Source organism: Neodothiora populina (genome assembly GCF_041146345.1).
Source record: "Neodothiora populina strain CPC 39397 chromosome Unknown canker_contig_7, whole genome shotgun sequence".
Taxonomy (NCBI): domain Eukaryota; kingdom Fungi; phylum Ascomycota; class Dothideomycetes; order Dothideales; family Dothioraceae; genus Neodothiora; species Neodothiora populina.
Window position 1 is genome coordinate 999,576 of NW_027191415.1, and position 14,060 is coordinate 1,013,635.

Below are 14,060 nucleotides of genomic sequence, written 5' to 3' on the forward strand. Positions count from 1 at the left end.
AGGAGAGGAGCTTTCCTGTGACTAGCCCTTGATGTAGCCTGTCTTTCGATGGTGGCTGATTATGTAGAGGGCCGGACGCAAAGATGTCATTGTCTCCATATCACAAGTGACAGTTCCGTGGTCTGGCCGGACGTTCACCGCTAAGTGCTTAGCGGTGCAGGCTAGCTGCTGCAGCTGATATAGGGGCGAATGGAAGGCCGGTCGTAGCTTTTACACGAGCGGAGTCCGTTCTTGGCTACTCAGAACAGCAGAAGTTCAACGAGCCTTCCTGCGTGGACGAGACCTTTGCGCATGTGGAGGCGGAGGCACAGCAACGGCAGGAGAAGGCAACGGTGCCTTCTGCTGAGGTCTCGCCGGTGCTGCAGGGGTGGTCGACACTTTCCGGGCAGCAGCAGGGGCGCCAGCGATAGAGTTGCGTTGGATCTGATCCCAGACAAGCGGCCAGACAAAGGGAGCCGGTGTCCTCTGCCAATGACTGGGTGTAGGTCGCGCGAAGAGATAGTAATGCGCCAGTCTCTCCCATGTCGCGGGTGATTTCTTGCTCTCTGCGCGCGAGGACGGCACGTGTTCGAGGTTGACGAGCATTCGACTTGTGCGCACAGAGCCGAGGTCGGAGAGTTGCATTGCGCGGGTCCTGGGAAGAGGGAGGAAACCGATCTTTTGTACTTCGAGACGCGTGTCCGCGGGGAGTCGGCGCGCGAAGGTCTGCAGCGATTCGGCGGATCTGCGTGCCCAGGGCGGTAGTCGGATGAAGACACTGGCCAGGAAAGGGCTGGTCAGGAGAGAGATGAGGATCATGGGGACGGGGCTGGCGAGGAGGACTGGATGTCACAATGCGTCAGCCGAGGGTAGATGGTGGATTCCGGAAGGTGCGCGGCATACTGAGCGGTGCCAGCCAAGGAGCTGCGTCTTCGTTGAAGTAGACATTGGGCGCAACCATCAATACTCCAAACCCAAAGAATCCAATACACACGGCTTTGGAGAAGCCTATCCACACCGTCGCCGAGGTGGGAGAGTGGAAGATGAGTAGCCGTTCGGGATATTTGTTCACTGAATGACATGATTAGCAAAAAGCACTTCGACACTCGACCTGTAGAGACATACAGGCACGACCATTGACTGCGCGAGGTGTGACCGGAGCACCCTGCGCAGTCTGGGAGGAAAGTACGGTAGGCTTTGGAGCGGATGCATTGCCGGTGCTGGCATGACGAAGGGGGGCTCGACGGAGAGGGAGACTGGACGTTCTACAAGGCAAAACTCGAGCTAAGACCGAGTGTAGCCTCGTCACGTTTGTGAGAGGGCGAGCAAGGCTCAATGGGCGTAGAATCGAGGTTAGCATCTCGTCATGTTACTTGGGACATCGGTCATCGAGTAGCAATAAAACAAGATAGCTTTAAACCCGTGAACGGAGAAACAGAGCAGGGTCCAGAGGCGAGCTAGAGTGAACCACTTTACAGCAGAAGGACAGGGTCGCCTCCCGGTCGTACACACTACATTGCTTGTGCTCAGCGCTAACATTCCTGGTGGACTATTGTGGCATATTTCGTATATTTGGCATATTCACACCGAGTACCTGTGACAATCTGTCATAGAATATACGATGTTCGGATAGGTACATAAATGACTCACAAGATGAACAAAGCATGAGTTCTTCTACGGGAGACTCTTATCCGCAGCGACGAGTTGATGGGGTTCTTCGGGGATAACGATCGACATGGTTTGGCGGTCTCCGGGAGCGGGGCGACCGGTGGGGTAAATACCTTGTACAGTAGCATCACTGTACGAAAGGTGTTCTTGTCACGTACTGCATCATAGAACCATGAATCGTCATGTAATACACTGGAGCTGTGAAGAGATAGGTTCTAAACAAGGAAGCCAAGAATGTATAGATCTCGCACAGATTGAATTTAAGAAAGCAAGGAGGGATCGGTCGAAGACCAAGTTTTATCTATCAGTCCCTCAGTAGTGCTGGCCGCAGCGAATGAGAGAAAGCGCGATGGAATCAATGAGGTCGAATCACCATAATATCAGTGGACAGGTGGACAGACTGCGATGCAATCTATCTATAGGTCAATGAGCTTATATAGGAATCTGCTTCTTCCAAGACGTCTGTCCGATTGATGCGCAGTCTGCTTTGCATGACAAGTCCTTCAAAGGCCAATCTGGTTATTCAAACTCGACTCGATCGGCATTGTCCCCGTCCTCGCTTAGACGGTATCCAACTCCGTTCTCGCCGCGACGACAATCTATTGGGTGACAGGCCGAGGCAAAGACACCAGCTTACCCAGTATTACATGCATCTCTGACTTTTATCTCCGTATCATTTTATACAGTACAGTACAATATAACCAAGATATATCCGCTGTAGTACATCGACAGCCACCCGGAAACATGGAGGCTTAAGCTTCCTCCTCCACTCTGAACATAATCACCACCTACTAGACAAAAACAAACTCCGGGCGATAAGCTCTGGCACTCCATGAAACGATGCGGAGTTCTTATCCGCACACATGTTGATCTCACTTTCGCTTTCTGCCCCGACGGTCGTCATCATGATGGGGAAGAGGGGTATGGCGCAGAGTGACGGGATATAGTATGCGTGCGGGCTGCTTATACCTGCCATTGCTTCGACTTCTGATCTTGTGCATTGTAAACTGTAGCAAAGCCGAGTAAGCCATCCACTGCGCGAATTGAGTGAAAAGAAGACCCAACCCCCACGACAACCAGCAAGAATGTCCGGCATCCAAGCCCAACTCGCCGCGGGCGCCGTCCCAAACCACGTCTCAAACGTCTGTCCCGCGGGCACCAAACTCTGGGTCCTCGAGTGTGGCTGGCTAGAATGCGACGAAGGCTTCGTGGTGCGAGGCGGCAACACATCACTCGCATCCACCGCAGACAATACGTTCCAGAACAAGCGGCGCCAGCTGCCCGTCTACTGCTGTCTGATCGAACACCCGCATGAAGGCCTGATCCTCTGGGAGACCGGGTGCGGGAAGAATTACCCTGAGGTCTGGGGCCCGCAGGTCCATGATGTGTTTGCGCGCGTGCGGTACGAGGAGAAGCATGAGCTTAGGAATGCGGTCGCTGCTACTGGACATAAGCTCGAGGACGTCAAGAAGATCATTATTGGTCATTTGCATCTTGATCATGCTGGGGGGTTGGACGAGTTTCTGGACAGAAAAGACGTCGAGATTTGGGTCCACGATACGGAGCTGAGATCGGCGTTTTGGAGTGTGGCTACTGGTGCTGATGTCGGAGTGTATTTGGAGCACTACTTGAAACTCGGATTGTAAGAGTATCAAAAGAGGAAAGAAGCAAATTGGGTTTGCTGACTTCTGACTGTGCAGGAACTGGAAGACATTCGACGACCGATCCATGGACTTTTGTCAAGGAATTACTCTGCATCATTTCCCTGGACATACCGAGTATGTCGCTTTAACAATGACCTCACTGTGCAAGACATATAAGCTAACGCATTGTCCAGTGGTCTCATTGGTATGCAAATCAATTTGCCTGACAGCGGCACTTTCTTCTTCATCTCTGATCACTGCCATGTCATCGAAAACGTAAGTCGATCTACCTTGTGTCTTATGAAGCTGCACCCGCTAACATTTTCACTAGTGGAGAGGTAAATTGGTCACTGATTCATAGTCCTGGCAGAACTAACCTGATCGCAGATGGAATCCCCCAGGGATGGTTGGCTAGAGATCATCCGGCTTGGTTTAGAAGCACCCAGCGGCTGAAGCATCTCGAACGTCTCACAAAGGGACAAGTGATTCCCGGTCACGATGAAGAGACCTTTTTGAAACTGCAAAAGGACAAGGACGTGTACACGTAGCGATGCCGGCACGAGAAGAGGTTTGTGTGTTTTCATGCTGTACTTTTGACCCCTAAGTAAGGCGGTGATGACCTGATCTTGGTAATTTTGGCGAGGTAATGGCTCAATATGGTTTTCATGTCAATAGGCTCAGCCTTGTTCTTCCTCTTGCATTGAAAAAGTTCAATATGTTCATCTCTGTCCGGCCAATCTTCTTGCCTGGACCTCGCCCAGAGCGCGGCTTCCACTGAGGAATGCGACCACGGCGAAGACAGCCACAGCAGGTAGGGTCTGAAACAGGTTCCAGGTGCTGTAGTAAAGGAAGAAGACGCCCTCCAGGCCTGCGATGCTGCCGAAGAACAAAGTGTGCGAGACTGGATCCGCGCTCATGGCTTTGCCGAGGTGGTTCAGGTTGGCGCCGAGCATGAGCCAGACTCCGAGAAGAACAGGTAGAGTGGCAGCAATGGCAAGAACAAAGAATGATGAGATGATCTTGGGTGGCGACACTGGATCGGCGCGGAAGATGTGGTTGATCTCTGCCTTCTTTCCATATCGGACAGGTGCTTCGGGCGCAATGATGGGCGCCGCTTGGTCAGCAGCCACGGTGACTTCAAAGGCTTTGCTTGAGTAGGGAGTTGAAGAGCCGAAAGACGCGAGAGTCAGCTTGGCCTCGAGAGGGAGGCCTGCGGTCAGGAGCTGGATAGGGAGGTCTCTCTGGGTCTGTACACGTCAGTCCGTCTGTTTTGCCCATTGTCTCACAGGTGTCCGTACCACTTCAACTTTGCCCTTTCCACTCTCTTTGACAATAAAGGGAAAGGACTCCTCGAGGCCTGTCTTGGGCTCGCGAATGGAGAGGAAGGCCTGGTGGGGTCGCTTGGGCGTTCCTCCCTCGGTGCTGGTCAAAATGACCTTGATCGTGTCGGCCGGGCCAAGAGTGACATCCTTTGCCAATGCCTTTCCAACGGATAACCTGTAGCCATGTCAATGGACGGCTTCCTGCTCGATCTTGATATACCCTTACTTCTCTTTGAATGCACCTGCTACTCCAGCGCCCTTGGTGGAGATGCTCACTGTCGCATCCTCGAAGGTCCAATCTGCAGCGGCAGCCAGACTGGCTCCGAGCGACAAGAGTGGCAACACAATGGAACTTGGGAACTTCATATTTGTGAGCGACGCGAGTTCGCTGGTTGTCAGGAACTCTGTAAGTACTTGGTCTATCAACACTCAGCAGGTGACGACGCTCCAAGAAGCTACCTGTCATGCTCGACTTCGCTTATGTTTCCCCATTTGGCTCCTGCTCCTCCAACGCTAGCAAACGCTACTACTGTATATTCCACCGTGGCCAAGGGACCGCAATACCGTATAGTGCAAGAATCATGCTGGCGGTCATTCAAACAGCTGTTGCGCCGTGGTAGGAATCATGACATTATGGGTACACCTGATATGCTTGTTGTCTGGAAGGAGCCTGCGCTGGCAGTGACGCTGCAGTTGATTAAGAGGAAGGAGGAAAGCAGGTGACTTCCCTGCCACTACATGCACCTGTCGTGAAGAGTTACTACGAGGAAGTTGCTTGCCTGATATAGATAATATATGAAGGACACAATCCATTGCATTTCGTCAGCATTTCCAAAAAGAGCACTCTGTATCATCTTTCCGTTTGATCCTGCAAATCCAAGATACCATCTGTAACACCTGAGCAATAGGCTTGCAGAGAAAGGACCTTTTCATGTGACATCCAAGGCTTAAAGTTTGACAAAGACCCCACGAAAGACTGCCACCGCCGACATAGACACGCCGGGACGGGCAAGAATATCGTCGCAATATTTTAGGTCGTCGCCCTTGTCTCACGGCCACTCCGGACATCTCAGCACTGCCTCATATAGACGTCACCCAGTACATACCTTGGTGTGCCGGTGTGCCTGGTTGCCTAGTATGCGCTTGAGAAATTCGGGAAAAGGTCCCGCTGCTTCCCCTACCGGAGCCAGTAGCGACAATAACAATGGCGTGGAAATCGAGCACGACACTATCAAAGAGCCCAGTCGCAAGCGGATCAAGCTCAAATTTTCAGCCCCGAGTCCGAGTATGGCAGACTGTCATCTGACGCCAATGATTGACCGTCCTAAAAGACAATCGGCAGGTCGCGTGAAATATGCCGATGGTATGACTGAGCAAGAATCATTAACAGATGAGATACTGTCGACCAAATCTCCAAAGTCGTCATCGACCAGATTGACCTCATCTTCACCTATGAGGCTCCCAGACCCACCCAAATCAATAATCGCTCCAGGGTTGAGTGCAGGGCCCTTGACCAACCCCTTGGTGAAAACTACAACTACACCCGCTCGAATTCGACTTTCTGTGTCTGCTTCATGGGCTTCCCGTAATTCTTCATCTAATCCAGGAAACTCCACACCTTCGCGGAACGTCATGTCAAATCCGTCAGACAACCCCAAGGGATCTAGAATAACATTGAAAGGCCCCCGAAAGGTAGACTCTAGAGAGGTCATCGTGTCCAAGCTCCAAGCAGCTTGTCATGCTCTCAACGAACTCGGCATAGACGCAGGACCCCCTTCAAGCGATCTACCATCTTTGGAAACTACGCAGGGTGAGCGATGGATGTTTTGTACGAGTACGAAGCATGACTGACTGAGCTGATTCTCATAGGGTTAGAAGTTGACAGTCTTCTTTCTGCAGCTGCTGGGTCGAGCCCAAAAGCAGCGAATGGTGTCTCATCGTCTTTGATCGGTGAAGTTGATGAGCAGGTAATCGTCGTACTTGGTCATGCCATTGACGTTCTCGCAACGGCAATGGCAAGCTCTGGAGAAGTTATGAGAGAGCAGCCTGCCATAACAGCACTTCAGGGGCTGTTGACTGGTGGCGCTCTGGATGTCAACTGTCTCATGTCTCCCGAACGAATCCATCTGAGGTGGCAGCTTTACAAGCAATTGCAGAACCTGTTGAAGATGCCCGACTACTTCGTTCGGGGAACCAATCACTTTCAATCATCACAATCTCATCCTGAGCATGGCCTTGAGAGAGATCACTACTCACCTTCAAGGGCACGCCCTGTGTCACCTCACCAATTCATGCATCACCGTGAGATTGCCGCACAGCATCAGCATCAGAACGAGATTCCCATGACATCTCACGCCCATGGACCTTCAACGCAAGGTGTTCCACCGCATCAGTTCTTATTCCGGGAGAAGAGTCACTCGGCTGGAGTCCTGCCTTTACCACGCAGCGGCCAAAATATGACCCTCAACTTTAACCACTCTCACATGCGTCACATTGTATCGGAGATGCCGTTTGTAATGGCGCCGCCGCCATTACCCCAACTCACTATGGGAGCAGGCCTTGTCGGTGAGCCAGTCAATGGTTCATTCCCTATTGCAATTATCGTACCGGCAGTCTCCGAGGCAGAGGGCATGCCGCCGAGTAGAAGCGGTGCACGTCATGGTCATGTACCTGTCAAACAGCGTCCCATACACGAATACCCTGGTGCTGGAGAATAGTACTCTTCACTTCCACAACAACACCACATGTCCCCTTGGACGCACCCACATCTTTACATGCACTTTGTGGGTTCTCTGGAGCGTTTTCCACCATCTTCGAAGCAAGTCTACAGAGCTCCTTGGGGCCATGGAGAAGTACAAGGCGTAGCGCAGGCAGAGGATGACAGTGGATGAACCGTCGCGGAGGCCCAGTGCAAGTCAGAATGAGGCTCCTCTTTCCTAGCGTGGCTCAGGATCACGTATGCTGATGTCTTCTTGTAGAGCTCAATTAATGCTCAATCTATGACTTGTTCTCTCGATGGCTTGTGTCTGGTACCATCACATTTTCGAGAGGACGGAGCATACGACGTGCAAGCATCATGGAAGTTGGGAAAAGGATTTGGAGGGAAGGAGAGCACAGAGGTCTCGGATGATTCAATCACTGTCTGCAGGTGACCTCATGGATTAGTCTCTGCTAGACGCTGTTCATGCTCGAGCGACGGCGTATTCTGGTTTTCATTTCTTTGTTTTACAGTAGCATCATATCATGTAGCAGATACCACTCGTCGAATACCTACAGAAGCTGATGGCCCGCCCCCAGGTAGGCGCATGAGCACCAGCTGGACTAAACACCTACAAACAGTGCGTACATTGTATGCGCCTACCCTCAAGTGCTCACTGATTACCTTGATGATCAACAGAAAGCTACCATAATGTCTGCACAATTCTGTACCGAAGCTTTGACTTTGGTGATGTAAGGAGACTCAGTCGACGAAAGCGCCGAAGAACCGAAAGAACCGGGGTAGAAGAAACGCGCCAAGACGTTTTGAGAAGGACGCGCGCACGGGCAAGAGATGGATTGACGGCAACGGTTTGTTTGTAAACAGACCAGACCCTGGACATCTTCTGCTTTTCTATTTATCCGTCTATCTTCTTATTATATTTGGTCCAGCGCAACATTGCTATCTCTGCAATGCTTATTGGATACACGACTCGAGAAGCATACTGAAGATGGTTTCCACTCGATCCATGGCCAACAAGGCTAGCCCGGAGGAGCTAGAAGACACAACATTGAGTCTCAGGAAGAAGCCTGTGCGTCGCGCAACGGCAAAGGCTACCACACAATCCACATCATCATCAACAACGAAACAGACACAACAACCACGTGCAGAGTCAAGGTCATCGTCTAATAAAGCATCTGAGTCAAAGCCAGCAACACGAAATACGCGAAAGGCTGTCGAAAGCCATGCAACAACAAACAAAGAGCCCTCGAAGAAACCCACAAGGACGACGAGGAAAGCTGTCGAGCCAATGCAGCAGGCACAAGCCAAGCCGCAACCTCTGTCTCCTAAGAAGATCACTCAGGTAGCCAAAGCTGAGCCTGCTGTGACGACGCGAGAAATGGATGTCAAGAAGCCTGTCGCGTCTGTAGCGGGCCGTCCCAAAAGGCCACTCAAGCCGTCAACAGCCTCGACAACCACTTCGCAGCAGAAGAGACCGGCTGCTTCGAAGACGGCCACGACCCCTGTGGCAAGAAAGGGAAGATCACGCAGGGTGCCTGTCGCCAGTGATGGTGACGAGGTGGATACGATCAGGGTTACGCCGAACAGACATCTAGACCTTGAGATAGAGGAGACGGAAACCGATCAAGATCATCATGAAGTGAGCGAGGTTCCGGATGCATCAGAGAACAGCGACGAAGAGGAAGAACTTGAAGTCGGGGCGGAAGCAGAGTCCACGGAACCACACACCGAGGTTCTGGTAGAGCAGGTGGCGGAATGTAGCATCGAGGAGCCTACTGACGAAGAGCAACCGGTCGCTGCGAATGAGTCAAGCTCCGAAGACGAGATTTGTGGTGCTGCAACGCCTATGCGTCGAGGATGGACTCCGAAAAAGACATCTGCTACACCCACATCCGTTCCCGCGACTAATGGCCTACAAACTCCAGCTCGCCGATTAATGCTTGGTACACGTGGTCGAACACCACAAACTCAGGGAGTTCCAGCGAGGATGCCTCAGTCCTCTGCACCGCAAATTCCCATGTCTGTTTCGCGTGCAGCGTCAAGACCAGTGGTGTTTCGTCCGTTGCCTAAACCAGAAGACAACGCGAATACGGTGAGAAGAAGCCCGTCGAAGCTGTCTCACGTTCCGGAAACAGATGTCGACGAGGACGAAGATCTAAATGAGGGCGAAATTTCGGGTACACACGAAGACAACGACCAGACGGAGCTCGAGCCTGAGGACGACTCCGAGGACGAGCTGCAACACGACATCACAGAAATGGACAGCGACAACTCTCTACTGCTCGATGCTCCGACAGATGATGCAGAGGAAAAGGACTACGAGGACGACTCTGCGCTTGTTTCCGACGAAGAAGAAGAGGACGAAACTGACATTGACCTTGGCAACGATGACGAATCGCTCCCCCAACCTGGATTGAATGACGGACTGCTTCAATCATCCCCCGCCCCTGCCGCACCCGTGAGTGCGATGGATGTAGACGACGATATCACCATGTCTGATGTGCAATCGTCTCCTCCTCCAACTCCATTAGTCTCAACTACACCACGAGTAGGTGCGGAACCCGAGTCTTCTCCTGCCCCTTCAACGCCAGGATCAGTGATAGTGCACCGCGTTGCCGAAGCTGAGACACCGACTCAGGACTTTCCTGCACCTGTTCAAGACGCCTCATTTTCTGGGTACCTGGACCACGTCACACCTCACCCCACTCACCGCGTCTCGTTCAACACTGCAAATGCTCGTATGTTGCAAACACCTCACATGAGGGCTTTCCGAGAGTCTAACGTCCTCGCCGATCAAGCTCGTATCTCAGAGGCATCACAAACAGGTGACGCTGCTCCCCGTCTCTCCGACTTTATTGACCCAACTCTTCTATCAAATCACGAAGAGGCGTTTGATCTTGCTTGGGAGGCAGACATGCTGGCAGACGTCGCTCCAGGGGACATCTATCCTACCATGGCTGCTCAATCAGCGACGATGACACCTGCAGCAAAGTTGCCTGGACAAACCAGTATTGCATGGGATGGCGCCACTGACAGTGCTCGTCTCAGTCTTATGGTCGAAAAGCTGGTCATCCAGCCGGCCGACTACATGATCACCTCTCCTGGTGGCTATGGAAGCTCTGTTCTGGCAGACAACGTGTCGCAACTGCAATCGCAATCGATCCTACAAGCAGCGGTCAACTCTGCAGATGATGTTACAATGCGAGACGCAAGTCATCCTGTCACCTCAGGCCTCGTGGAGTTTGCGTCGACGTCCGAGCAGGGAGTTCCTACGAACAAGGAGACCGTCCTCGACCAAATTGACGAGCAGGAAGTGCCATACCAAGTGGCGCAAGATGGTTTATACTCCACCCCTACCGTTCCACGTTATGCCCGTGCAACTGTGTCCTCGACGACCCGTTCACGTAGCAAGTCGATGACTGTCATGCCTGTTGCTACACCGCAAAGCCTTGGGAGGCGCCCACACACTGCAAATACTGACAGCAAGCCAAGGAGTAGTGAATCATTCGCCATATACCTGAGTGGAAGTCAGTTCAGATTGACAACATCAACGCCAAGCAAAATTGAAGCGGAGGTTGATTCCAAACCTGTCCGGACAGTGCGCATCGCTACGCCAAAGTATACGGTAGCGGGGACATCTACACCCAGAGACTCTAGATTACGACCTCGCCATGCTCGTGTCAGTGCTGTCACACAAGAACACTCACGAGCGAGTCCTCAGCCAACCACTCCTGAGTCAAGTGTTGCAGGGCCAAAGCCACGCAAGTACACCCCGTCTACGGCAAGCAAATCGCTACCAAAGACCCCACGAGCAGCCCCTAAGACGCCAATGAAGACACCTCTCAAGGCCCCTGGCGCAACCCCGGCTGCGTTCCCAATGACGCCTCATCCAAGCCAGCCTCTTCGAACCGTCACGGCGCTTGTCGAAGTCTTTACCCTCGATGGGTCCTCTGCGTCTGGTCCATTCATTGCACTCTTGCAGCGTCTGGGTGCACGAACAACCAAGACATGGAGTGATCGTGTAACCCATGTAATCTTCAAGGATGGCTCGCCGGCGACCCTGCAGAAAGTCAGGCTCTCAAACAAGGAGCATCATTCCTCGAATGAAGGGCATGAGATGTTCTGTGTCAACAGCCGCTGGGTGACTGACTGTGACAAGGACGGCAAGAAGATGGATGAGCGAAGCGAAGAGTATGCCGTCGACGTCGACGACATCGGCACCAAATCCCAGGCTGCTGGTCGTCACAGGCGTAGAAAGAGCATGGAGCCCGCAGCGCTTCAGAACATCGACGGCAACGTCATCGCTTCGGAGACCGGCAGCGTGATGAAGTCCAAAAAGGCCAGTATCGGTCGCAAGAGCACGGCTCGGGAGTCGCTTGCCTCGACCTTCTGGGGCACACCGGGAATCTCTCCCTTGAAGGGTGCGATGCCGACGGCCACGCCATGGAAGGACACTCCACCTTCCGCACGTTTCGAGCAGGAGAACAACGGCGACGAGAGCTTCTGGATCGAGAGCGAGGCTCCCACGCCCATCATGCCATCTGCTGGGTATATGAACCGCCAACAAGAGCTCGAGATGCTTCAGCGGACGGCGCCGGTGAACAGGATGAAGAAATTGAGATTGAAGGACGAGGCTGACGGTCGGAGACTGACGTTCCTCCACCAAGGAAACGAATAATCTGAAACGGTCGTTGTTTTGGCTATTGGAGTTTACGGTTGGGGTATTACTGCACCTTGAACCACGGGTCTATGCTTTGGATAGAAGTAGCAGCAGTTTTGGATTGGAGTTTTCGTTTGCAGTTCATCGCTATCTTTATTCTTCTTGTTCGCGATGATACCATATTTATAACTTTCATCAAGATTCTCCGTTCGCTAAAGATTTAAATTCACTCTCGTTGTGATACAATCGACTCAAGGACATGGAAGCATTTCTATAGGGATCATTGCGTGGAGGAAAACACATTGCACACATGCTTCGATGCGTGTTCCTTAACTTCTGGACGGCATGTGTATCTGAGCACTCATCCTCGCACAGCTGCCGAACAAAAGGGATCCAGGAACCAATAGGTGTATGTACCGATACTGAACCTAGCCATAAGCGCATGCATCATCGTTGGATGGGCTGACGAGAAGTACGGAGGTACCATCTCTCGGTTAGGCCTACGAATCCTTAGGGCGACTAGTCAGCCGTCGACTTCCGAGATCTCCTTTGATCATACCACCAAGGTAAGATGGCATTGTGTCATGTAGGACAAGAGGGTTGAGTGAACGGTTTATTAGGGTATTCTTCACTTAAATGGCGGTTCTTGAGCTTTGTAGGCCGTAGGCCCTGAAACTCAATTGATGCCGCTGACGTCTACAACGCTGCTATAGTACAGTGTTCTACAAGTACATGATATTCAGTCTCATTCCTTAGGTGGTTGCTCATTCACCGCTCTCACTCTTCTCTTTCACTTGTCCTTGTGTCTGCTGTAGACAGTAAGCCACGCTCTATTCCTCCACCACCTAGCAACATCTTCAGCTCCACATGCAAAGAACACAACAATGTCCTTCAAAACCAACACGCCCTTGCACCCCTCCTTCGACAAAGACGTGCGCGACGCCCATCTAATCTACGACTACGACGCCAGCAACCCAGAGACCGGCGAGCCCGAGAAATGGCGCTACGAGATGTGGTTCGTGTCGCCGGAGCGCATCGTCTACGCCATCCACGGCGGTCCTATGGCGGGGCGGTATAACTACCAGACGTGCCAGTTCCAGTGCGTGCGGCCGGGAGAGATCTGGCAGTGTAATTGGCTCGAGGAGACGGGCACGATTTGCTCGTTGGTGTGGGATATCAAGGAGAAGACCATCACGACGTTGTTGGGGTTCTCCAAGGGCCATTGGGATTATCCTGGTATGTTTCTTTGCTTCTTTCGCTTCCAATGTCAGAATGGATACGATATACGCCCAACCGGAGATGTGGTTCAAGTCTCCGGCTTTCTCATCGGGACACTGGCTGACGCTCCTTCAGAAAAGGCACATGGCGACAAGCGGAACCCGGAAGACTTCAAGCGGGTGACTTGAAGCCCATCGATCTTGAGGCTCCTACTTTGTAATGTATCAGAGTATATTGACATGAGAACAAGTATCAAATCAATCTCCTCCTTCACGACGACGCCGTAATGGAGGAATAGATATGACGAGGGTATCAATTGCAGTCTGTAATATTACCCAGATGAAGTCAAGGAGCTTGACCTTGGAGTTCTTTCTGAAGCATTTCTCTAGTTCCATCAAGGATTCGACCTTACCTAATGGAAGGCGATTGCTGGCTCTGGACCCCCGAGTTGCTCTCACAAAAACCACAGTCCATGTTTACCGGCTATCTTGCCTACGAATCGAACGTAGCTACCCAGGATGCATACCTGTTTTGAGAAGGCTGGATGGATTCAAACCTCCGGCAGACCTGAGGGGGCCGGGACTCGAGTAGTCAGTGTTTATAGTCAAGGATCTTTGCCTCTTCCCTAGAAAGGGGTAGAGCATCAAATCTCACCACACTACCTCTATACAAGTAGTTATTCAGCAGCCTTTAACAATGTATCAATGTCCAACAGGTGCTCCACTAAAGCTGCTGACGGTATGCTGCCAGCTCAATACATACAAGTGGTGGTCAAAGATGCCTCGCGTCTACTTGTCCCCGTGGTATCTAGAAGCTGATGAGACCACTCATTATCAAGACACTCGCTTTTG

The 14,060-nt window shown here is 52.1% G+C and overlaps 5 protein-coding genes across 6 annotated transcripts; 3 read left to right on the forward strand and 2 right to left on the reverse strand.

The window, feature by feature from the left end:
- Positions 1-255: 255 nt before the first annotated feature.
- On the reverse strand, positions 256-1,339 carry AAFC00_006396 (uncharacterized protein; the record flags this gene model as incomplete). Its single annotated transcript, XM_069346346.1, has 3 exons — positions 256-821; positions 883-1,050; positions 1,105-1,339. 3 exons carry the CDS (start codon positions 1,337-1,339, stop codon positions 256-258), a joined length of 969 nt encoding a protein of 322 aa, XP_069197556.1.
- Positions 1,340-4,009: 2,670 nt separating this feature from the next.
- Positions 4,010-4,978, reverse strand: AAFC00_006397 (uncharacterized protein; the record flags this gene model as incomplete). The annotated part of the gene is made up of 3 exons (XM_069346347.1): positions 4,010-4,537; positions 4,589-4,787; positions 4,839-4,978. 3 exons carry the CDS (start codon positions 4,976-4,978, stop codon positions 4,010-4,012), a joined length of 867 nt encoding a protein of 288 aa, XP_069197557.1.
- A 771-nt stretch (positions 4,979-5,749) lies between these two features.
- AAFC00_006398 (uncharacterized protein) lies at positions 5,750-7,329 on the forward strand (the record flags this gene model as incomplete). Of its 2 annotated transcripts, none has more annotated exons than XM_069347832.1 (2): positions 5,750-6,422; positions 6,482-7,329. In XM_069347832.1, the coding sequence occupies 2 exons, from the start codon at positions 5,750-5,752 to the stop codon at positions 7,327-7,329; spliced, it is 1,521 nt and encodes a 506-aa protein (XP_069197558.1). The 2 variants fall into 2 exon arrangements, with proteins under 2 accessions (XP_069197558.1, XP_069197559.1); XM_069346348.1 differs by having other exon boundaries at positions 6,245-6,422.
- A 990-nt stretch (positions 7,330-8,319) lies between these two features.
- On the forward strand, positions 8,320-12,009 carry AAFC00_006399 (uncharacterized protein; the record flags this gene model as incomplete). Its single annotated transcript, XM_069346349.1, has 1 exon — positions 8,320-12,009. One exon carries the CDS (start codon positions 8,320-8,322, stop codon positions 12,007-12,009), a length of 3,690 nt encoding a protein of 1,229 aa, XP_069197560.1.
- Positions 12,010-12,875: 866 nt separating this feature from the next.
- AAFC00_006400 (uncharacterized protein) lies at positions 12,876-13,397 on the forward strand (the record flags this gene model as incomplete). The annotated part of the gene is made up of 2 exons (XM_069346350.1): positions 12,876-13,227; positions 13,345-13,397. 2 exons carry the CDS (start codon positions 12,876-12,878, stop codon positions 13,395-13,397), a joined length of 405 nt encoding a protein of 134 aa, XP_069197561.1.
- Positions 13,398-14,060: the final 663 nt, after the last annotated feature.